General features: G+C 43.4%; 1 protein-coding gene across 1 annotated transcript; it reads right to left on the reverse strand.

The window, feature by feature from the left end:
* Window positions 1-1,985: 1,985 nt before the first annotated feature.
* Window positions 1,986-19,488, reverse strand: LOC311113315 (transmembrane protein 184B-like). The gene is made up of 9 exons (XM_084156536.1): window positions 19,094-19,488; window positions 18,872-18,920; window positions 15,811-16,056; window positions 6,273-6,438; window positions 5,338-5,428; window positions 4,194-4,361; window positions 3,813-3,982; window positions 3,387-3,587; window positions 1,986-2,704 (listed from the first exon to the last, which is right to left on the reverse strand). The coding sequence occupies exons 3-9, from the start codon at window positions 16,054-16,056 to the stop codon at window positions 2,484-2,486; spliced, it is 1,263 nt and encodes a 420-aa protein (XP_084012662.1). The 5' UTR covers window positions 18,872-18,920; window positions 19,094-19,488; the 3' UTR covers window positions 1,986-2,483.
* Between the last annotated feature and the right edge of the window lie 86 nt (window positions 19,489-19,574).

Here is a 19,574-nt window from a genome sequence, read left to right on the forward strand (position 1 = left end):
TTAAAATAAGCAATAGTAAATCTATGTAAAATTTACTTTCAGAAGAGAAGAATAGCAGATGAGATTTTCCACTGTTTCACTTGTGATTTGGAGCTATATTTATCATAAGACATCTAAGCAACAACCAAGTTCTAAAAATACTATTTAATATTAAATGGCACAATAATGACAAGACTCCTTTAAAACAAATCTAAATATCTTTATTTTCTCTAGGCTTAACATTTTGTTTGTCTGAATATTATTTAGATGAAAAATAGAAGCATAATATCAGCAGCTTTATGACATAATACAGAGAACTAGACAGAATAAAGTATAAGGTTAATAAAATACATCCTAGGCCTAGATAAAGAGAGCCCACAGAGAGAGAATATCAGAAAAATAGGAACTGGAGAATGAAATAGTCTTGGTGGCTTTCTCTTTGTACCAGAAGCTAAATGTTTGGGGATGAGTCCAAACCATCACAATATATTCAACGTGTCAGAGGATTCAACAGAATGCTACAGGAGACATCTTAATAAGCTCTCTGGCCTTTCCTCAAGTCCTACTGTAGTTCCATAACATGCTACATACTGGCCTCCACATTATAAATAAAGCAGACATTCTGACCATAACTTAATGGGAAATATTGACCCAGCCAACAGACAGCCTCTATGGACCCTGGCTTGCCTAAGCATATTGGGCCTAACTCTCACAGCATAAATTGAGAGGTCAGGATAGATGGTGGCTGGGACTCCACCCCACAACAAAGCATTCCTTTCTCTAGCAGACAGAATGTGTAGGCTACAAGCATAACATGTGACCATGATCGGTCTGTGTTTGATAGATGTGTGTTTGTGTGTGTGTCTGTGTCAAGTGACCAAATATAATATAGACTCCCTGCTGCTCTCTGGTGGCAGGATTGAGCATGGAGCAGCAGTGACTCACCATGTCTTTACTGTATAATGGCAGCCAGTCCCGTATTACTCACTACCATGGGCGCAACTTTCACTTGGGACATGTCCCCCCCCACATTCTGAAATTGCATTTTTGTCCCTCCCAGTTTTATCATTGGAATGTGATACAAAACGAGGCTGTGGTGTCCTTTAGGACCATGCGGATGCCTCCGAGCTGTCGGGTAGGCTGTTTGGAGTGTTTATCTGACTGGATTATATATATATATATATATATATATATATATATATATATATATATATATATATATATATATATATATATAGAGAGAGAGAGATGTGTGTCCCACTTCTAAAACCAAAGTTGCGCCCCTGCTCACTACAATGACCTAAAAGCTCAACTATGAATAACGCAATACATTTTCTCTGTAAGCACTGAACATTCACTTCTGTGAAATGGAAACATTTATATGACACTAAAAGTATCGAGTTACACTTTATTTGCCTGAAATTGTGCAATGTCTGTCTAACTGGAATTGTAAGTATTTAAAAATGTCCTACATTATAGCCATGTAGCATAGCGTTTAACTATATTCCTACGTGGTCTGAATACTCTGATCACACAGATCGGTTTCACTAAGGTGTTTTCCCTAGATGCCATAACCTACATTAGAGGCCAGGAGAGGTCTGGTGACAGAGTGAGCCTCGCTGGATGAAAGCCTTATCCTCACCATACAAATAATGCCCCAATTACAACAGTATAATCCAGACTAACACACTGCTTGCCTGCCCTTACCATGCTTGTCTGCCTGCTACTACACACTGGAGCAGTTCTCTTCATCTGTAATCTGATCAAGTGCTGTCAAACGAACCACTATCCCTCCCTTCCCACATCCATCCCCTGCTCTCATCTGTCCCTGATGAATCAATGAAAATGACAACACACCATACCCCAGTCCACACAGCTGGTTCTCCCCTAAACCACTCCCCCACACCATCCTTTTAAAACCAACTTTAAAACACAGTCACCATAGAGATCTGAGAATGGTCTTAAAACTGAAATCTTCAAACCAAAACGACAAATAAAATGCCATCCATAGCTAGAGTACTTTAATATACATTTAGTATGGGCCATCTTCTTCGGGGGATGTTAGCTAGCAAGCAGACACTTTTTAACCATAAAATCACTTTTATTCAAACCAAAAATGTCTCTCTAATAAGTGAAGTATAATTCGATCTCAGAAAATCCCTAGAATTCCTATATAACCAACCATTGAAGTTTTTCTAGACAATGGTTTCAACCATAACGTACCGCAGCATGTTCCCAATAAGCATTTATTCTATCAAGAGAAGAGTTCCTGTAAAGTCCTGAATTTATGCAAATAGTATGTGTGTAGTAGAGGATATTGAATGGACCAGGCTAAGTCATATGGTCCGGTATGGAGGTTGATGCCAACCCCTAACAACACACTTTAAATCCCCTGCCAATACGCCATAAGACATTAACAACATGAGGAAGACCAGGAGGTGGTACCTCACCCCAACAGTCAGGTGATTGGCTGGGCTGGTGTTGGTGTGTGTTTGTGTGTTAACTTAGAACTCGTCGTCCGAGCTGAGCAGCAGGGTCTTCTCGTTGTCGCGGGTGCTGACGGTGCGGGACACAGGCGGGGCAGAGTGACCCTGTTCCAGGGTGGACTGCTGGGTGTACTGCTGGTAGGCTGGGGAGAAGTTATGGATGGCATCCTGGACCATGTCTCCAGGGTTCATTGTCTCCTTCAGGCTGCTGGAGATGCTCTTCATGGGGGCACAGCGACCTGAGAATAGGGGGGTGGAGGAAAGGACAACAGGTAAGAGATAAAATATCAAAAAAGGTCAAGCAGGAGTTGTGTAGTAATTGTGAATAATGTAAAACCTAAACACGGTGTGAAATCACTGCTGGAAGCTTGCTACAGTGGATGTAAAAACAGCAACAAGGACAACCAGTGATTTCACAGAAAGCAAGACAAAAGGAACACAACATTGAACATAGGCTTGTGAGAAGTAGAAAGAAAAGCTGGTGAAGAGACTCAGTGGTAGACCTACCAGACTCTCCATACATAGGAACTGGGCCTTAACGCAGCACAGGGAAAGAGAACGACAAAGGATATGGAAGAATAAAATGACCCAGAGTATACGAAGAGGACGGATGACCAATGAGGGAGTTTATAAAAAGGACGAGGGAAAGGAGGTATTCCAAAAAACAAAGATGAATGAGAGAAGATGATGAAGGGAAATAAAGGAGTATGAAGAGGACAAATTGGGAAACGTGTGTTGAGGGAACAGAGAGAAAAGGGAGTGTGAGTCATTGAAAAGAGAAGACCTGACATCATGTTATAGAGAGAAGATAAATTCTGCTGAATGTGAAAATACTACAGTACCACAGCCCAATGAGCTGGACCAATGTCAAGTAGGTCGATGCCACAGTAAATAATACAGCTAAAACTCAGGTCTCCTTACCCTGAGAGAGAGAGTCAAGCCTCTTGTCCATGTAGATCCTGTATGTGAAGGCATGACGCAGGGCCAGGGAGGCAAAGAACATCTCAATGCAGACGATGAAGTTCTGGTAACCGGCTGCAACCGTTCCCTCTCCCACTGACACCTCGGGTGAGTTGATTTTGGGGATTGCCCCACACTTCTCTAGAATGGCCAGCAACATGCCTGATGGAAAATAAACAGATATTAATAAACAAATACAGATATGTCAAGAATGACTACAGTCCTATAGTATAATGATATTGACTTGGGCATGGATATGATATGAATGACCTCACTCATAATCAATTGCCTACAGTGCTTCAATGACCTAAAAATGTCAATCTGTATTTAGAGGTTTAGTGTGTGTGTGTGTGTGTGTGTGTGTGTGTGTGTGTGTGTGTGTCTCACCCTGCCAGAAGGAGAGGAAGATAACAGATTTGACCATGAAGAACTTGAGCAGGGGGCTGTAGGGGACCAGCAGGTCCCGGGTGGAGAAATAGAAGAGGAAGAGGGCGTAGAGAGACAGACTCACTGAGATGTTGTAGACGATGGACACATACAGGTACCCACTGTTCACACTGGGGGGACAGACAGGGACAAGACGGTTGATTAGATTTGAGAGTAACCAACATAAGGACAAATCTGTATCACTGTATTTATATTTATCTACACGGAAGCACAGTGTATTTTGGGTAATTAAAAGTCTTATAATAAAATAAACGTCTACGTCTTATAAAGTTTTGGTATGAGATATTCTACGATTGCATAAGAAGAAGCACAGTATCGTACTTGAAGTCTCCGTCGCGGTACTTTCCAAAGGCCTGTAGGATGACTGTGACCATGGCCATGAGGGGTTTGACCACACAGAACTGTAGCGTGGCCTGCTTACAGAACCGCAGGAAACCAATGGAGTAACTCCTCCCCCAAAGACAGCACGTACCGTAAATACAACTAGACCTGGAGACGCAGGAAAACACCTTGTTAAATACAGCATCAGTGTTATGATGTCATTTTATAGTGTTGTGTGAACCAGGTTAAAGTTAGTAGATAAGCGATTCTGGGCACCGCAGTCTGAATAACAAGGATACCATTATTATTTATTTTATTTATTTTTTTAGACATTTAGCAGACGCTCTTATCCAGAGCGACTTACAGTTAGTGAATACATAATTTTTTTTGTTATTTTTTTTTTGTGTATTGTTTTTTTATTTATTTTTCATACTGGCCCCCCCGTGTCGAAGGAGCTTACTGGTGGTTTATCTTAGAATGATTGATAGATAGTAATATGCTGACTTGGGTACAGGGTAATACCATCAAAGAAGGGAGTGCCAAATGATGGTTAACAGATGTTGTTCAAGAAACGTGTAACAGAGGGTATATAAACTGAGAGGTTTTCTTTATCTGTGAGTTCAGAATGGCAAGAGGCAAAGCACTGTCCTTTTGTTAGAACGAACAATGGTACCTATTAAATATTTATATGAACTCCCCAGCTAAGTGTTAAATATCTTCTTGCATCATGAATTACTTGATACCCTAGAAACTCATCATAACAATCAGTTAATGAGATGTTGACCTGGAGATGCAGGAAAACACAGTGTTAAATACAGCATCAGTTAATGAGAGATGTTGACCTGGAGACGCAGGAAAACACTGTGTTAAATACAGCATCAGTTAATGAGAGATGTTGACCTGGAGACGCAGGAAAACACAGTGTTAAATACAGCATCAGTTAATGAGAGATGTTGACCTGGAGACGCAGGAAAACACTGTGTTAAATACAGCATCAGTTAATGAGAGATGTTGACCTGGAGACGCAGGAAAACACCTTGTTAAATACAGCATCAGTTAATGAGAGATGTTCAACATACACACACAAATAGACTAGACTACACACACACACTAGACACACAACAGAGTGGAAGAAGAGACTCACTGGATAGGTTTTCCTCTGATCTCAGCCATGATGGCGCTCTCTCCTCCCAGGTACTCATAACACAGGCTCAGGAAGTTATAGATGACAAACGCTGCACAGGAGAGACACACACACATCGTCAATAAAGGACCATTTAAGAAGTCAACAACACAGACATTTCAACTTCTCTGACATGTTTTACATCATATATATTGCCCTCCTAATATGGGCATGGAAGAATATCTCAAACCCAGTCCTCTTCCAATCCCCCAAGAGACAAGATAAGTCAATGACTGTCATATCAAAGGCAATGGACACACACACACACACACAATCTATTCTCACCTTTGACTGAACCAGACAACCTACATTATGTATCCAGTGGCCTGTCTATGACCTTCTCTGTCTGTATTGCCTCAATGTGACCAGTATGACAGAGATGAGGAAAGGCCCAACCCTGAGGCAGTCACTGGATGACTAATACACCATTGTACTATCTATTAACCCCTGAAGGGGGATTCAAGTGTGTGTTGGGTGTGTAACAGACAGTATGGGAGGGTGTGTGTCAGAGTGTGTGTTGGTGAGTGTATACCTTGTGACTAGGAATATTGCATAAGCCAGACCAGATAAACAGCTGACTCTCTGATAAGGGTGCAGGTTGTCTTCTGTTCTCCTTGTGTGTGTTTGTGTGTGTGTGTGTGTGTGTGTGTGTGCGCCAGCAAGTTTGGTTGAGACCTCATCAGTAGGGCTGCCCTCTGCAGTGAACACGGTTGCTATGCAACAGGTTTTCCCTACCCAGAAATCTGGGCAGGCCTCAGAACAACAAGAGATAGCACTGAGGCAGAGCAGCAGTTAGCCATCTGTCCATGACTCCCACACACTGGGTGAGCAAGTATCACAATACAGCTGATCTCCATGGTGAAGCCATTCAGTTCTGTTCTACGCTAGTCACTTACCCTCATAGCAGTCCCTGACGGTGTCAAAGTAGACGTAGTACTCCTCGTTAGTGAAGAACAGGAGGCTGAGCCAGGAGTCAAAGGCATAGATGGGCACAATGAAGAGGATCCGCACGATGTGTCTCTGCTCGTTAGGAGAACTGTAGTACCGCAGGTGCATGTAGATCTGAGAGAGAGAGAGAGAGAGAGAGAGAGAGAGAGAGAGAGAGAGAGAGAGAGAGAGAGAGAGAGAGAGAGAGAGAGAGAGAGAGAGAGAGAGAAGGGGAAAGATGGATGGATAGGATATATGTACAAAACATTAGGAACACCTTCCTAATATTGAGTTGCACCCCCTTTTGCCCTCAGAACAGCCTCAATTCACCAGGCCATGAACTCTACAAGGTGTCAAAAGTGTTCCACAGGGATGCTGGCCCATGTTGACTCCAATGCTTCCCACAGTTGTCAAGTTGGCTGGATGTCCTTTGAGTGGTGGACCGTTCTTGATACACACAGGAAACAAGAGCGTGGAAAAACACAGCAGCCTTGCAGTTCTTGACACACTCAAACCGGTGCGCCTGGCACCTACTACCATACCTCGTTCAAAGGCACTTAAATCTTTTGTCTTGTCCATTCACCCTCTGAATGGCACACACACACAATCCATGTGTAGTGGCTTCCTTTCCTCTTTACCATAGCCACTGCCCTAGCCTGAAGCGGGGTTGTTTCGGACGCATACAGTCCACACTCAACGTTTCCAACCAGCCAAACATTCAATGAGATCCAGGGATATAGTGCAACAAAAATGTTTATTCTTCTTATCTAACAAAAAGGTATTCTCCAATCAACTTAAAGCAGAGATTACTTGAAATGCAAATACATAATATAATATGACCTGTCTGTCTGTATTTCTGTATGTCTATATGGTCAAAAAACTATACCGCTCCCGCATCTAGCAAGGACTCCTCCCCCCGAAGGCCCAACTTCCTGCCTTTATACTAACACAATTAACACAGTACAATGAATGGGCAAGAGGGGGGGCCAAAAACTGAGTTACACTAATAACAAATGAATATATCTCAATCCGGTAAATAAATCATAAAGGTACGTACCTAATATTTCATCATATACATTAATATTTAATATATTTACACAAATGTACATGGAGCTCAGTATGTTCAGTCTTTTATACAAAATATGCCCAAATCGGCTCTAACATACCGGCCCCTAATTGTTGACTGCACTGAATGCACAACAATTACTTAATATTCAAACGTAGAGCCAATACAAAAACATTCTATACCAGAGCACCATTACAGTTCATAGCTATATACAAATATACAAGGTGCCATATAGGAAAATAGTCCATAGATCTCAGTCTGAGTTGAAGTGTAAAGGTGTTCAACTTCCAAAAAATGTCAAGAGTTTGACGTCCACAAAATGTATGACATCAAAGAATGTAAGAGTACGACATCAACGAATCAGAGGTGCACGTGATTCAAAGATGGAGCACTGTGTGTGTGTGTGTGTGTGTGTGTCTCACTTCGTCGCCTCAAGGAGCAGACAGAGTTTATTGATAGGTCTCTGTAGGATATTGGTCTTAGTCTTAACCATGACGCTCCGGACAAGACCTTTGGCCCCTGGCAAAGCCTTCACCACACGCCCCATTAGCCAAGAGTTCCTTGGGGCGGTGTCATCGACGATGACCACAAGGTCACCAGGACTGAAGTTTCTCTTAGTTTTGTTCCACTTGTTCCGCTCCTGCATAAGTGGAAGATACTCCCTGATCCATCTCTTCCAGAAGAGGTCAGTGATATATTGTACTTGCTTCCATCTCCTTCTTGAGTATAGGTCACTTCTCTGGAATAGTCCTGGTGGCAGGACTGGCTTTGCTTTCAGATGAAGCAGATGGTTCGGAGTCAGGGGTTCTAGATCGTTAGGGTCATTTGTTACAGTAGTGATTGGTCTGTCGTTCATAATCGCCTCAACTTCACACAAGGCTGTCTGCAAAGCCTCATCATCCAGTACTTGCTCTTTAAGGACTGAATAGAGGATCTTTTTCACCAGTCGGATCAACCTCTCCCATACCCCCCCATGGTGGGCTCCAGAGGGAGGGTTGAATGACCATGTCACTCCTTCCTTCAGTAATTTATTTTGAATCTTGTTGTGATCCAGCTCTTTCAGAGCTTCTCCTAGCTCTCTGTGTGTTCCGACAAAGTTGGTGCCATTGTCTGTTCTGATACTTGTTACTGGGCCCCTTCGACAGATGAACCTGCGCAGGGCATTGATGCAGGAATCAGTATCCAGATAACTAGCAACTTCTAGATGGACAGCTCGACTCACAAGGCAAGTAAAGATCACACCATACCGCTTCACATGAACGCGGCCTCGCTTCACCTCTATGGGGCCAAAGTAATCTATGCCCACATGGGTGAAAGGCGGCAAATCAGGTGCTACCCGATCTTGTGGAAGGTCAGCCATCTTCTGTTCCCCAGCTCTAGCTTGCATCCGCCTGCAGAAGACACAGCTCTTAAGGATCTTCCTTGCTAAGGAGTTGGCACAGGGTATCCAATATCGCTGGCGAAGTCTAGAAAGCATGTGACCTCTCCCAGAGTGGCCAACCTGCTCATGGATGTGGAGTAAGATCAGTCTGGAGAAGTAGGAGTCTTTGGGCAGGATCATAGGATTCTTTAGTTCCGTAGGCATAGCAGCTTTGCTTAACCTTCCTCCTACTCTCAGAATGCCATTGTCAACTACTGGATCAAGCTTACAGATTGAGCCGCTTCTCTTGGCACATTGTTTTCCTTTTACAACTAGTGCAATTTCTTGTTTAAAGTGCTGTCGTTGCTCAAATCGAATGATGACCTTTTCTGCTTCATCTAGGTCATCTACAGACAGACTTTCTTTTCCAAACGTCAGTTTGAACTTGTCAATTTGTTCCTTCAGTGAGTTTGTCAGACTCTGATCTGATCCTGGATCAGTTTGGGTGAGAACTTTCCTTTCCTGGCTTAACTGTAGTAGAAGTCTCTTCAGTTTCAGCATCCAGGCAACTGCTTTCTTCAAGCTGTTCCATGTTGAATAGTACTCAATCAGTTTGCTGGTCGGACTCTTTTCTTCCACACATGTACTGTTTACGATGACGTCTTTTCTCACCTCTGGATCATCTGGAGGGATGGAGCCAAGCTCCTCGGGGACTTTCGGCCATTGTGTTTCTGTTTTCTCCAGGAATTCTGGTCCTTTGCGCCATCTCTTTGAGTTCAGGAAAGTTTCAACATGTAATCCTCTTGAGGCATCATCGGCTGGGTTGTGTTTGGAGTTCAAATACCTCCACTGTTTTGCTTTCGATAGGTCACGGATCATAGCAACCCTATTAGCCACAAAAGTATGGAATCTCTTGGTATCGTTGCGGATGTATTTTAGCACCGACTGGCTGTCTGTCCAGAAAGTTGACTCCTCAAGTTCAATCTGGAGCTCCAACCTTAACATCCTGTCCACTCGCACTGCCAATGTTGCTGCAGCTAGTTCCAGTCTGGGGATCGTCATCTGCTTGAGTGGAGTCACCCTTGATTTCCCCAGTATGAATGCGATGTGGACCTTTTCCATAACGTTTGTGAACCTAAGGTAGCTTGCCGTGCCATAACCTTGTTCACTTGCATCACCGAAGTGATGCAGCCGTGCGGTCTTGATTTGACCAAAGTTCTCCGGCATCATACACCTGTTGATCTGGAATCTGGAGAGCTGGTCCAGCTCTGAGAGCCATCTCTTCCATGAAATAGAGTGTTCTTCAGGGATGACTTCGTCCCATCCACACTTTAGCTTGCAGAACACTTGAGTAATTTGCTTTGCCTTTAATACGAATGGGGCGAGGAAACCTAATGGATCATAAATAGAGCTGACAGTTGAGAGAATACCTCTTCTTGTAAGGGGTCTGTTCTTGACAGTGACCTGGAAGGTAAACACATCCCTTTCAATGTTCCATCGGATTCCAAGTGCTCTTTCAACAGGCAGCTTTTCTCTGTCCAGGTCCAGTTCTTTTATCTGCTTGGCTTTGTGTTCATCAGGGATAGAAGCTAGTACAGTGCGGCTGTTGCTGACCCACTTGGTCAATTTGAACCCACCTTGAGAGCACACATCCCTGAGGTTTCTTGTGAGAGCTATGGCTTGTTCTTCTGTGGCCACTGACTTGAGGCAGTCATCAACATAGAAGTTGGACTTGACTGTTTGAATCACCTCTTCATCGTACCCCTCACAGTTGTCTTCTGCAGTCTTTCGCAGTGCAAAGTTTGCACAACTTGGAGAGGATATAGCACCGAAAAGATGTACTGTCATTCTGTACTCCTCCAATCTTTTGTTAGTATCACCATCCGGCCACCATAGGAATCGCAGGAAGTCTAAGTCATCTTCATGGACACGTACTTGATGGAACATTCCTTCGATGTCTGCCATCATGGCAATGTGCTCTTGCCGAAATCTTAGCAAGACTCCTATAAGCGTGTTTGCCAGGTCAGGGCCTTGAAGGAGTTCACTGTTAAGAGATGTACCTTTATAGGATGATGAACAGTCAAACACCACTCGTATCGTTCCTTTGCGCTTATGGTGAACGCCATGGTGTGGTATGTACCATACCTTGCCTTTCTCTCTGAGGAGCTGTTCTTGTGGTACCTTCTCGGCGTTACCTTTTGTTATCATCTCTTCCATGAAGCCTTTGTACTCTGCAGCGTAACCTTTGTCCTTCTTGAACTTCCTGATAATATTTAGAGCCCGCTGCTTTGCCATGTCACGGTTGTTTGGCAGGACTACATCTTTGTTGCGAAAGGGCAACGGTAAGTAGTAGTGATGGTCTTTGAGGGTTATGGAGCTTGATACTATCTCCATAAACCTACGATCCTCAGCTGACATCTCACTTTTCTCTTCATACTCTCTCTCAGGGAAGTCATGGTTGTACTGATTTACAAGAAGAACCCCCAGGTCGGCCATTGAGATACGATTGGCCATCACCGTAGGACGCCCGGATTCTTCTGCTATGGTACAACTGTTGAGAGGACCATTCATCACCCATCCAAAGAGGGTTTTCACTGCATACGGTCCGTTGCCTTGGCTATTTATGATTTGCCAGGGTTCCATTGCCTTTGGAGTATTTACGCCAATCAGAAGTTCGACGTCAGCATCAATCTCCTTCAACTGAACCTCTTTCAGGTATGGCCACCTTTTGAGCTCTTTCTGAGTGGGAATGTTCTCTCTTGTCACTGGGATCTTATGTTGGGTGTAGACCTTTGGTAATGCAAGAAATGTGTCGCCTTCCACATTGCCAATCTCTAATCCAGATATCTCAAAGCTCTTGGTAGGACTCTCCTGCCCCATTGTGCGTAGCAGAATTTCAGTCGCACTGCCTTTAGCTTGCAACTGCCTCATGAGTCTCTCCGTACAAAATGTTGCTGAGCTACCAGAATCGAGAAACGCATAGGTTAACACAGACTTGCTTCCATTTGCCACCTTTACTTGAACTGGCACAATTGCAAGTGCACAATCTGTACCGGCCCCGGTATCTTCACCAGCTTCCAGTGAAACAAGAGCACTGCTGACAGTCTCCTGCCGCTTTACTGCTACACCACTCATATCTGCCTTTTGAGATCTAAATCTCTCTCTTCCTTCAGTGTGCAGGATAGTGGGGTGCTTTCTTTGACAGCTCTGACAGGTCATCCTTCTTTTACATTCTCTGCTTAAGTGTCCTCTCATCAAACAGCCAAAACAAAGGCCTTTTGATCTCAGAAACTCAACCTTGAATTCATGTGGCTGTGCCTTCACCTGTTGGCAGTCGACCAATAAATGCGCACCAGCACAAAATATACATGAGATACTGGGAGCATCAGAAGGGTAGGTGCCTGGTCTCTTTACTTTGAATGTTTGTTCTTTTAAAGGTTTTTCAGAGTCACAATCTGCCACTACAGCTACTGTAGTGGCAAAGCTGCTTCCCCTACTCTTGGACTTGAACTGCTGTTTAAAGTCAGCTTCTGTTTTGGGTTTTAAAAACCTTTTGTTGTACAGGGGATCTTGAATATCTCCATACAACGGATCCTGCAGTATTTTGGCCTGTTTTTCCATGAACGTTACCAGGTCACTGAACTGGGCACTCAGGTGACTTCTCTCTAAAATATCACATGCCATAGACCTCCATTTTTCCCTTAGTTTGTAGGGAAGTTTTGACATGATCAGCTTTATGTTGGAGGGAAGATTAAGCTCTTCCATGTTCTGTAGGTCTTGCATAGCGTTACAGCAACCTCTTAGATAGAGTGCATAACCACCCAGTCCCTTTCCATCATCGGGTTTGATGTTTGTCCAGTTCCAAGCCTTTTCCATGTAAGCAGTGGTGACTTTGATTTCATTGCCAAAGTGTTCCTTTAACAACCTCTTAGCTACTGCATAGCCTCTTCTGGCTTCCATATGCAGACAACTACGGACCAGATCCTTGGGCTGACCAGAGGTGTATTGTTCCAGGTAATAGAGCCTATCCTGGTGACTGCTTGTCTTATCTTCTATACCATGCTCAAATGCACGCATGAATGGCCTAAAGTTTAGAGGATCACCGTCAAACATAGGTATCTCCCTAACCGGGAGTGTGGCTTGTTTGTGCTGTAGTACAAGGAGGTCAGCAATTTCATTCTGCCTTTGCATGACAGTAGAGAGGTTATCATGGCTGGTATTATGGCTGATACCCGCAGTGTTGATTCTGTGTCGATTGCTAGACCTTGCTGTTGGCTGCTGAAGAGTGTGGTTTACGACTGTTTTCGGAATAGGGTTTGATGGCTTTGTGGTCGGTTGTTGTAAAACTCTTTGTAGTGGGGTCTTTGGAACTGCACCTAATGCAGCAAACTCAACAGGTGATGGTTCAGGTTCCACATAGACCTCTGGTTCCTGTTTCTCAAAATAAGAGTTCATTCCATCTTCTTGGCTTAGTAAATGGGCTGCCACAGAATGGGATTGAGAAGTTGACTCGGTACTCTCCAGGACCTTCAGTTTGGCATTATATGCTGCTATGTCCGTTTCCAGTGCCATTTTTTCCATCCTAACATTCAGTTGAGCTTTCTCCAGTTCCAATGCATGCTTGTCTTGTAATGATGCTTGGCGAGCTAGTAGAGCTGCTCGTTCTGCCTCGGCTTGAAGGCGTTCAGAGGACACTGAGGAAGCAGTCTTAGAATACTTAGTTTTACTTGATATTTTTGACACATTGGAAATGCTGTCATGTGGTTCAATGAGCGTTTGTGGCTCAACTTCAGCCTTTTTCCATATTTCCACCTCTTTCAGGAAATGTTCATAAGTTCTCATTCTTGGTTGATAATAGTTAATGCTCTCCTGTTCCTGTTCCTCCTCTGTGACCAGCTCTAGCACAGATTCATGAGCCTTCTTAAAGTCATTGAGCACAGCATCAAATGCTTCAAGACTCTCATTCACAGTTGCAATGTTTCCTCCATCAACAAGAAGGACTTTTATTTCATTCATTTTGCATGTACAAACTCCAAGTTTGCCTCTCCGGGCTGCATAGAGTGAATTTAGATGCTCCTCTGCCCTCTCCAGTGGAGTCTTATTTGGGATTTCCTCCTCCATCATTCACTTTTAGTTCACTCAATTTACAATGACACGGTTGTTGGTTTGATTGTTAAACGTAATGCCCCTTTAGACCTCCTTTAATCTTTAAAAACACAGTCATCCATTTCAGCATATTGACCCATTTTGAATTGCACATGTGCAAGTTTGGCATTTTAGATGCGTTTTAAACATTTCATCCCGTTGAGGTTTTGTCCCTTTAATGAAGTTTTAACACGCAGTATCTTTAGATCCTTAAGTTGCATTCGTTGCGTTGATGGATTGCATTTCCACGTTAGGCCAAATATTAGATATATGATTAGGCTACATTGTGCATAGGATCTGTGTTTCCCAAACTTAAACTTCTTAATTGTTTTCACAGCGCTGTATTTTGAATTCCATTCCCAAGTTTATCAAACATTCCAATTATAAGCACATTTGCGCTTCCATAATATGCATGATCAAACGATCGCCTTGAACAGGGCAGCTCATTCATTCGCAGTGGTTACTCACGGCAGGCGAAATCTAGGAGTTCAAATCCTTCCAAGCGAGCTGTCCTTATGGTCCGAATGCAATTACAAATAGAACAAAATCCAGCGTGTGTCCGAACCGGAGATTTCCTTTCGGTAGTAATCCTTCACGGAGTTTTTTTGACTTGAATGTAGTGGCTTCCTTTCCTCTTTACCATAGCCACTGCCCTAGCCTGAAGCGGGGTTGTTTCGGACGCATACAGTCCACACTCAACGTTTCCAACCAGCCAAACATTCAATGAGATCCAGGGATATAGTGCAACAAAAATGTTTATTCTTCTTATCTAACAAAAAGGTATTCTCCAATCAACTTAAAGCAGAGATTACTTGAAATGCAAATACATAATATAATATGACCTGTCTGTCTGTATTTCTGTATGTCTATATGGTCAAAAAACTATACCGCTCCCGCATCTAGCAAGGACTCCTCCCCCCGAAGGCCCAACTTCCTGCCTTTATACTAACACAATTAACACAGTACAATGAATGGGCAAGAGGGGGGGCCAAAAACTGAGTTACACTAATAACAAATGAATATATCTCAATCCGGTAAATAAATCATAAAGGTACGTACCTAATATTTCATCATATACATTAATATTTAATATATTTACACAAATGTACATGGAGCTCAGTATGTTCAGTCTTTTATACAAAATATGCCCAAATCGGCTCTAACACCATGTCTCAATTGTCTCAAGGCTTAAAAATCCTTCTTTAACCTGTCTCCTCCCCTTCATCTACACTGATTGAAGTGGATTTAACAAGTGACATCAATAAAGGATCATAGCTTTCACCTGGATTCACCTGGTCAGTCTATCATGGAAAGGTGTTCCTAATGTTATGTCCACTCAGTGTATATATAGAGAGAGGAGGGTGTGGATAAAGATATTTTACAGGACACAAGAGCAGCATTCCATCATTTCTCAACCTGTTAATAATTAACATCCTGCCTCTGAGGGAGATAGGAATGGGAGTGAGCCGCGGGAATTCACAGCAGAACACACTGATGTCTACACTATCCTTGGCATCTTTTCAGTTTAGCTCCATTTTCTCTCCCCAAACAAAGCTTGTAAGAAGCCACCAGACTCTTATTCCAGACAAAAGGACAGGTAGCCTTTCACACGGTGGGTGTGTGCAGTATGTGTTGACTTGTTCAGTTAAACAAACAGGGATTGTGTGTTGTTGCTAGGCAACCTGTGCTCTCTGTGCACTGAGCAGATGCATCTATTCTTCCAGCATCACCCCAGGTGGAACCTGTAGTTACATGACCCTCCCTCCCTCCCTCCCTCCACTGTAGGGCCTACAGGGACAGACAACACCTAGACACCCGAGTCGGGCACTGCCAAATGTCGACAGAAACACCAAATGGTGTTTATTTTTAGTGGATTGAGTGTGTGTTTTGTTTTGAGACGTGGGAAGTGTGTGTGTCTGTGTGTGCATTATATTACCTGGTGGCAGGTGAAGAGCAGGGCGGTCCAGACGAAGAAGCCCGACACGGCCTGGGCAGCAGGGGTCATCAGAAAGGTGGGCTGGTCTGAGGTCAGCAGGGGGGCCTCTGGGAACCAGGAGATGTTTGGGCCCGGGGGGGCCATGGTGGGAGGGGGACCAGGGGCCACACCCAGGGGAGAGTCCTCTCCAACCCCGACACCTAGTCGCTCAGACAGGGGCACGTCACGCCTCCACAGACGACTCATCTGGAGACAAGGGAACAGAGAGAACGCATGTCCTTTATGTCTACATTAATGATACTGTGCATAAACAGTGCAGACATACAGTCTGATACGTTCCAGTAATACATGTAGAAAGCAGAGCGTTATCGGAAATACTGTAACCATCAACAACAGTTATCGATACTGTCATTTAAATTGATGCGAGCATCTGATAAAGGAAGAGCAGATACAAGGAGTCAGGTGTGACGTACTGTTTACTGAAGAGAGTCAGAGAGAGAGAGAGAGAGAGACCACTGTAAAATCTCTGATATTTAAACCAGCGTTTCTCCCTACTACTAACTGTATAGACAGGGTGTTCGCTCCTGCCTAAAATAATTTGGTTTCTTTTGACAGTTTTGGGTTAAACAGGCTGATCTGAAAGCATGTACTGTATCATTCAACTTGTCTGTTAACTACAGTATTTTCCTATGGAAGACCAAACACAAGGAAAGTACAAAAATGGCATTTATAAACATTGCCATTTTGTCATCATGAATCCCTATTTCAAACAGAATTTAGTATCAGATGTTTGTATTGCCAGCATCTACCAGGCGATAACAACCTCAACGTCAGTTGGTGCTGTCATTGACGTTATCATAGAAAAATAAGAAATACTGTCCACTTCAAAAGGCCACACACAATAACACACGTGAGACTAAAAAAGCCAGCTATGACTCATAATGCCTTTCAAGCAAAATCAGAGACCGCAACAGTGGACAGCACATAGAGGACATATCTAAACTGACCTTTCAGGGCTTGGCTGCCAAACCGCATAGCAACCTTAAGTCACATTAACAGCTGCATAGCACGAGCCGTGACAAACTGAGGCAGTATTTGGTTGTTTCCACACACACACACACACACACACACAGGCATGCAAACAAACACACAGGTGTGTGTGTGTGAGAGATATATGGGGTCATTTGTATTGGTTTGCAGAGAATCAGCAGATCAACATGCAGAATAGGGCTGCATCAGCGGGTAGACAGAGGGACACACACACACGACTGGGAAGTGAAGTTCTGCTGAGGCCAAGGGACATTGTGTTTCATTTGAAAGGCAAAAGGGCAGTCATTGAATGATGTGGCTGCCTGACAGACTGACTGACAGGTGGAGGGACATATAAAGCATATTATAAAGCAACAGATGGAAGTGAGTGTGTGAGTGAGGTAATAATATTAGGTAATGATATGGGTTACAGGCAGCTAGTGGCTGAAAAATGAGGGGAAAAATGGAATTCCGCCGGTAGATGATGCATGGCAGCAACAAGAAAAATAAAGGCTATTCTTTTGTGTGTTGGGGGCGGCGGCGCTGATTATAATTATTTTGCCCGCACTACAGACGGCTATATAGGTCCGCTAATACAGGACTAGTAAAGGCCCAGTGCACTACTTTTGTAAAAAAAAACAGTATATATACACTGAACAAATATATAAAACGCAACATATTTCATGAGCTGAAACAAAAGATCCCAAAACATTTCCATATGCACAAAAATATTATTTCTCTCAACTTTTGGGTACAATTTGTTTACATCCCTTTTGGGTGCATTTCTCCTTTGCCAAGATAATCCATCCACTTGACAGGTGTGCCATATCAAGAAGCTGATTAAACAGCATGCTCAATACACAGGTGCACCTTGTTCTGGGGACAATGAACAGCCACTCTGAAATGTGCAGTTTTGTCACACAACACAATGCCACAGATGCCTCAAGTTTTGAGGGAGCGTGTAATTGGCATGCTGACTGCAGGAATGTCTACCAGCGCTGTTGCCAGACAATTGAATGTTAATTTCTCTACCATAAGCCTCCTCCAACGCCATTTTCGAGAATCTGGCAGTATGTCCAACCGGCCTCACAACCGAAGACCACGTGTATGGCGTCGTGTGGGCGAGCGGTTTGCTGATGTCAACATTGTGAACAGAATGCCCCATGGTGGCTGTGGGGTTATGGTATGGGCAGGCATAAGCTACGGACAATGAACACAATTGCATTTTACCTGAGGCCCATTGTCGTGCCATCCATCCGCCGCCATCACCTCATGTTTCAGCATGATAATGCATGGCCCCATGTCGCAAGGATCTGTACACAATTCCTCGAAGATGAAAATATCCCAGTTCTTCCATGGCCTGCATACTCACAAGACATGTCACCCATTGAGCATGTTTGGGATGCTCTGGATCGACGTGTACGTGTTCCAGTTCCCGACAATATCCAGCAACTTCACACAGCCGTTGAAGAGGAGTGGGACAACATTCCACAGGCTACAATCAACAGCATGATCAACTCTATGCGAAGGAGATGTGTCACGCTGCATGAGGCAAATGGTGGTCACACCAGATACTGACTGGTTTTCTGATCCACGCCCCTACCTCTTTTGTTAAGGTATCTGTGACCAACAGACACATATCTGTATTCCCAGTCATGTGAAATCCATAGATTAGGGACTAATGAATTTATTTCAATTTACTGATTTACTTATACATATGAACTGTAACTCAGTAAAAATCTTTGAAATTATTGCATGTTGCGTTTATATTTTTGTTCAGTATATTAAAAAAAAAATATTCTTCCGATTTTTCAGGGGGGGTGCTGCAGCATCCTCAGCACCCCTACTTCCTGAGGCTATGCCAACCAGCAGTAGGCAACAGCAGCCATTAATGCTAAGAGACTAAACAACTGGCAGAGAAACATAGTAGTAGCCACTAATGCAGTAAATAAGCACAACTCGACACTTCGTAACAATTAATGAATGGCAGGCAGGTAAGCAGGCGCATAGACAGACTGTCTGTCACTCTCACCTTTGCAGCTGATTGCCGAAAAGTAAACTTGAATCAAGATGACGTCTGTCTGAAAAATAGATTTTTTTGTTGTTGCTGAAACCATATACAAGTCATTGACTGAAACAATAATGTTTATGCAAATTACATTTTAACGGGTAGACAACTAGAAACTGTTGTTATTTTAGACATGACTTTCATCTGTTTTATTTCCCTTCAAATGGGCAAGTAAAATCACTTTACCTATAATCGATTGTTGGTTTCAGAGCAAACTTCGGCCGGCGCAATTTTGGAGACAGAAACAAGATAGAAATGGATTTAATTCCACAAAGATGCCGTCGTTACTCCGACATCCATGTTTATTTTCCAGTCCTGTTCGACTAGAAATCTTTCGTTCTGATCCAAGAGTTAAATCCGTTTTAAAAAATCTCAGTTTAAGGTTTGCATCTAATTTGAGTGTGTCTTCGTCTTTTCTTCATTCTGTTACGAACAATACAGGTAACATATCAGTTTTTCCCTGCTCTGTAAACTCCGTCATTCCTTTCTCCCCTTTTTCCTACCTCGGCGTTTGCCACACAGACGGAATCCACTAGGATTAGCAACAGTAGATCAACTCAGTTTGGTCCTCTCCATAGTGTACGGTAGGCTCTCTCGAATGAGATGTAGCCTCCTGTTTGCACCAATCACAGCCAATGAACAGCGAGGATCAGGAAGTGGATGGGGT

The sequence above is a fragment of the Coregonus lavaretus genome (assembly GCF_964263955.1).
Source record: "Coregonus lavaretus genome assembly, chromosome: 1".
Classification (NCBI taxonomy): Eukaryota; Metazoa; Chordata; class Actinopteri; order Salmoniformes; family Salmonidae; genus Coregonus; species Coregonus lavaretus.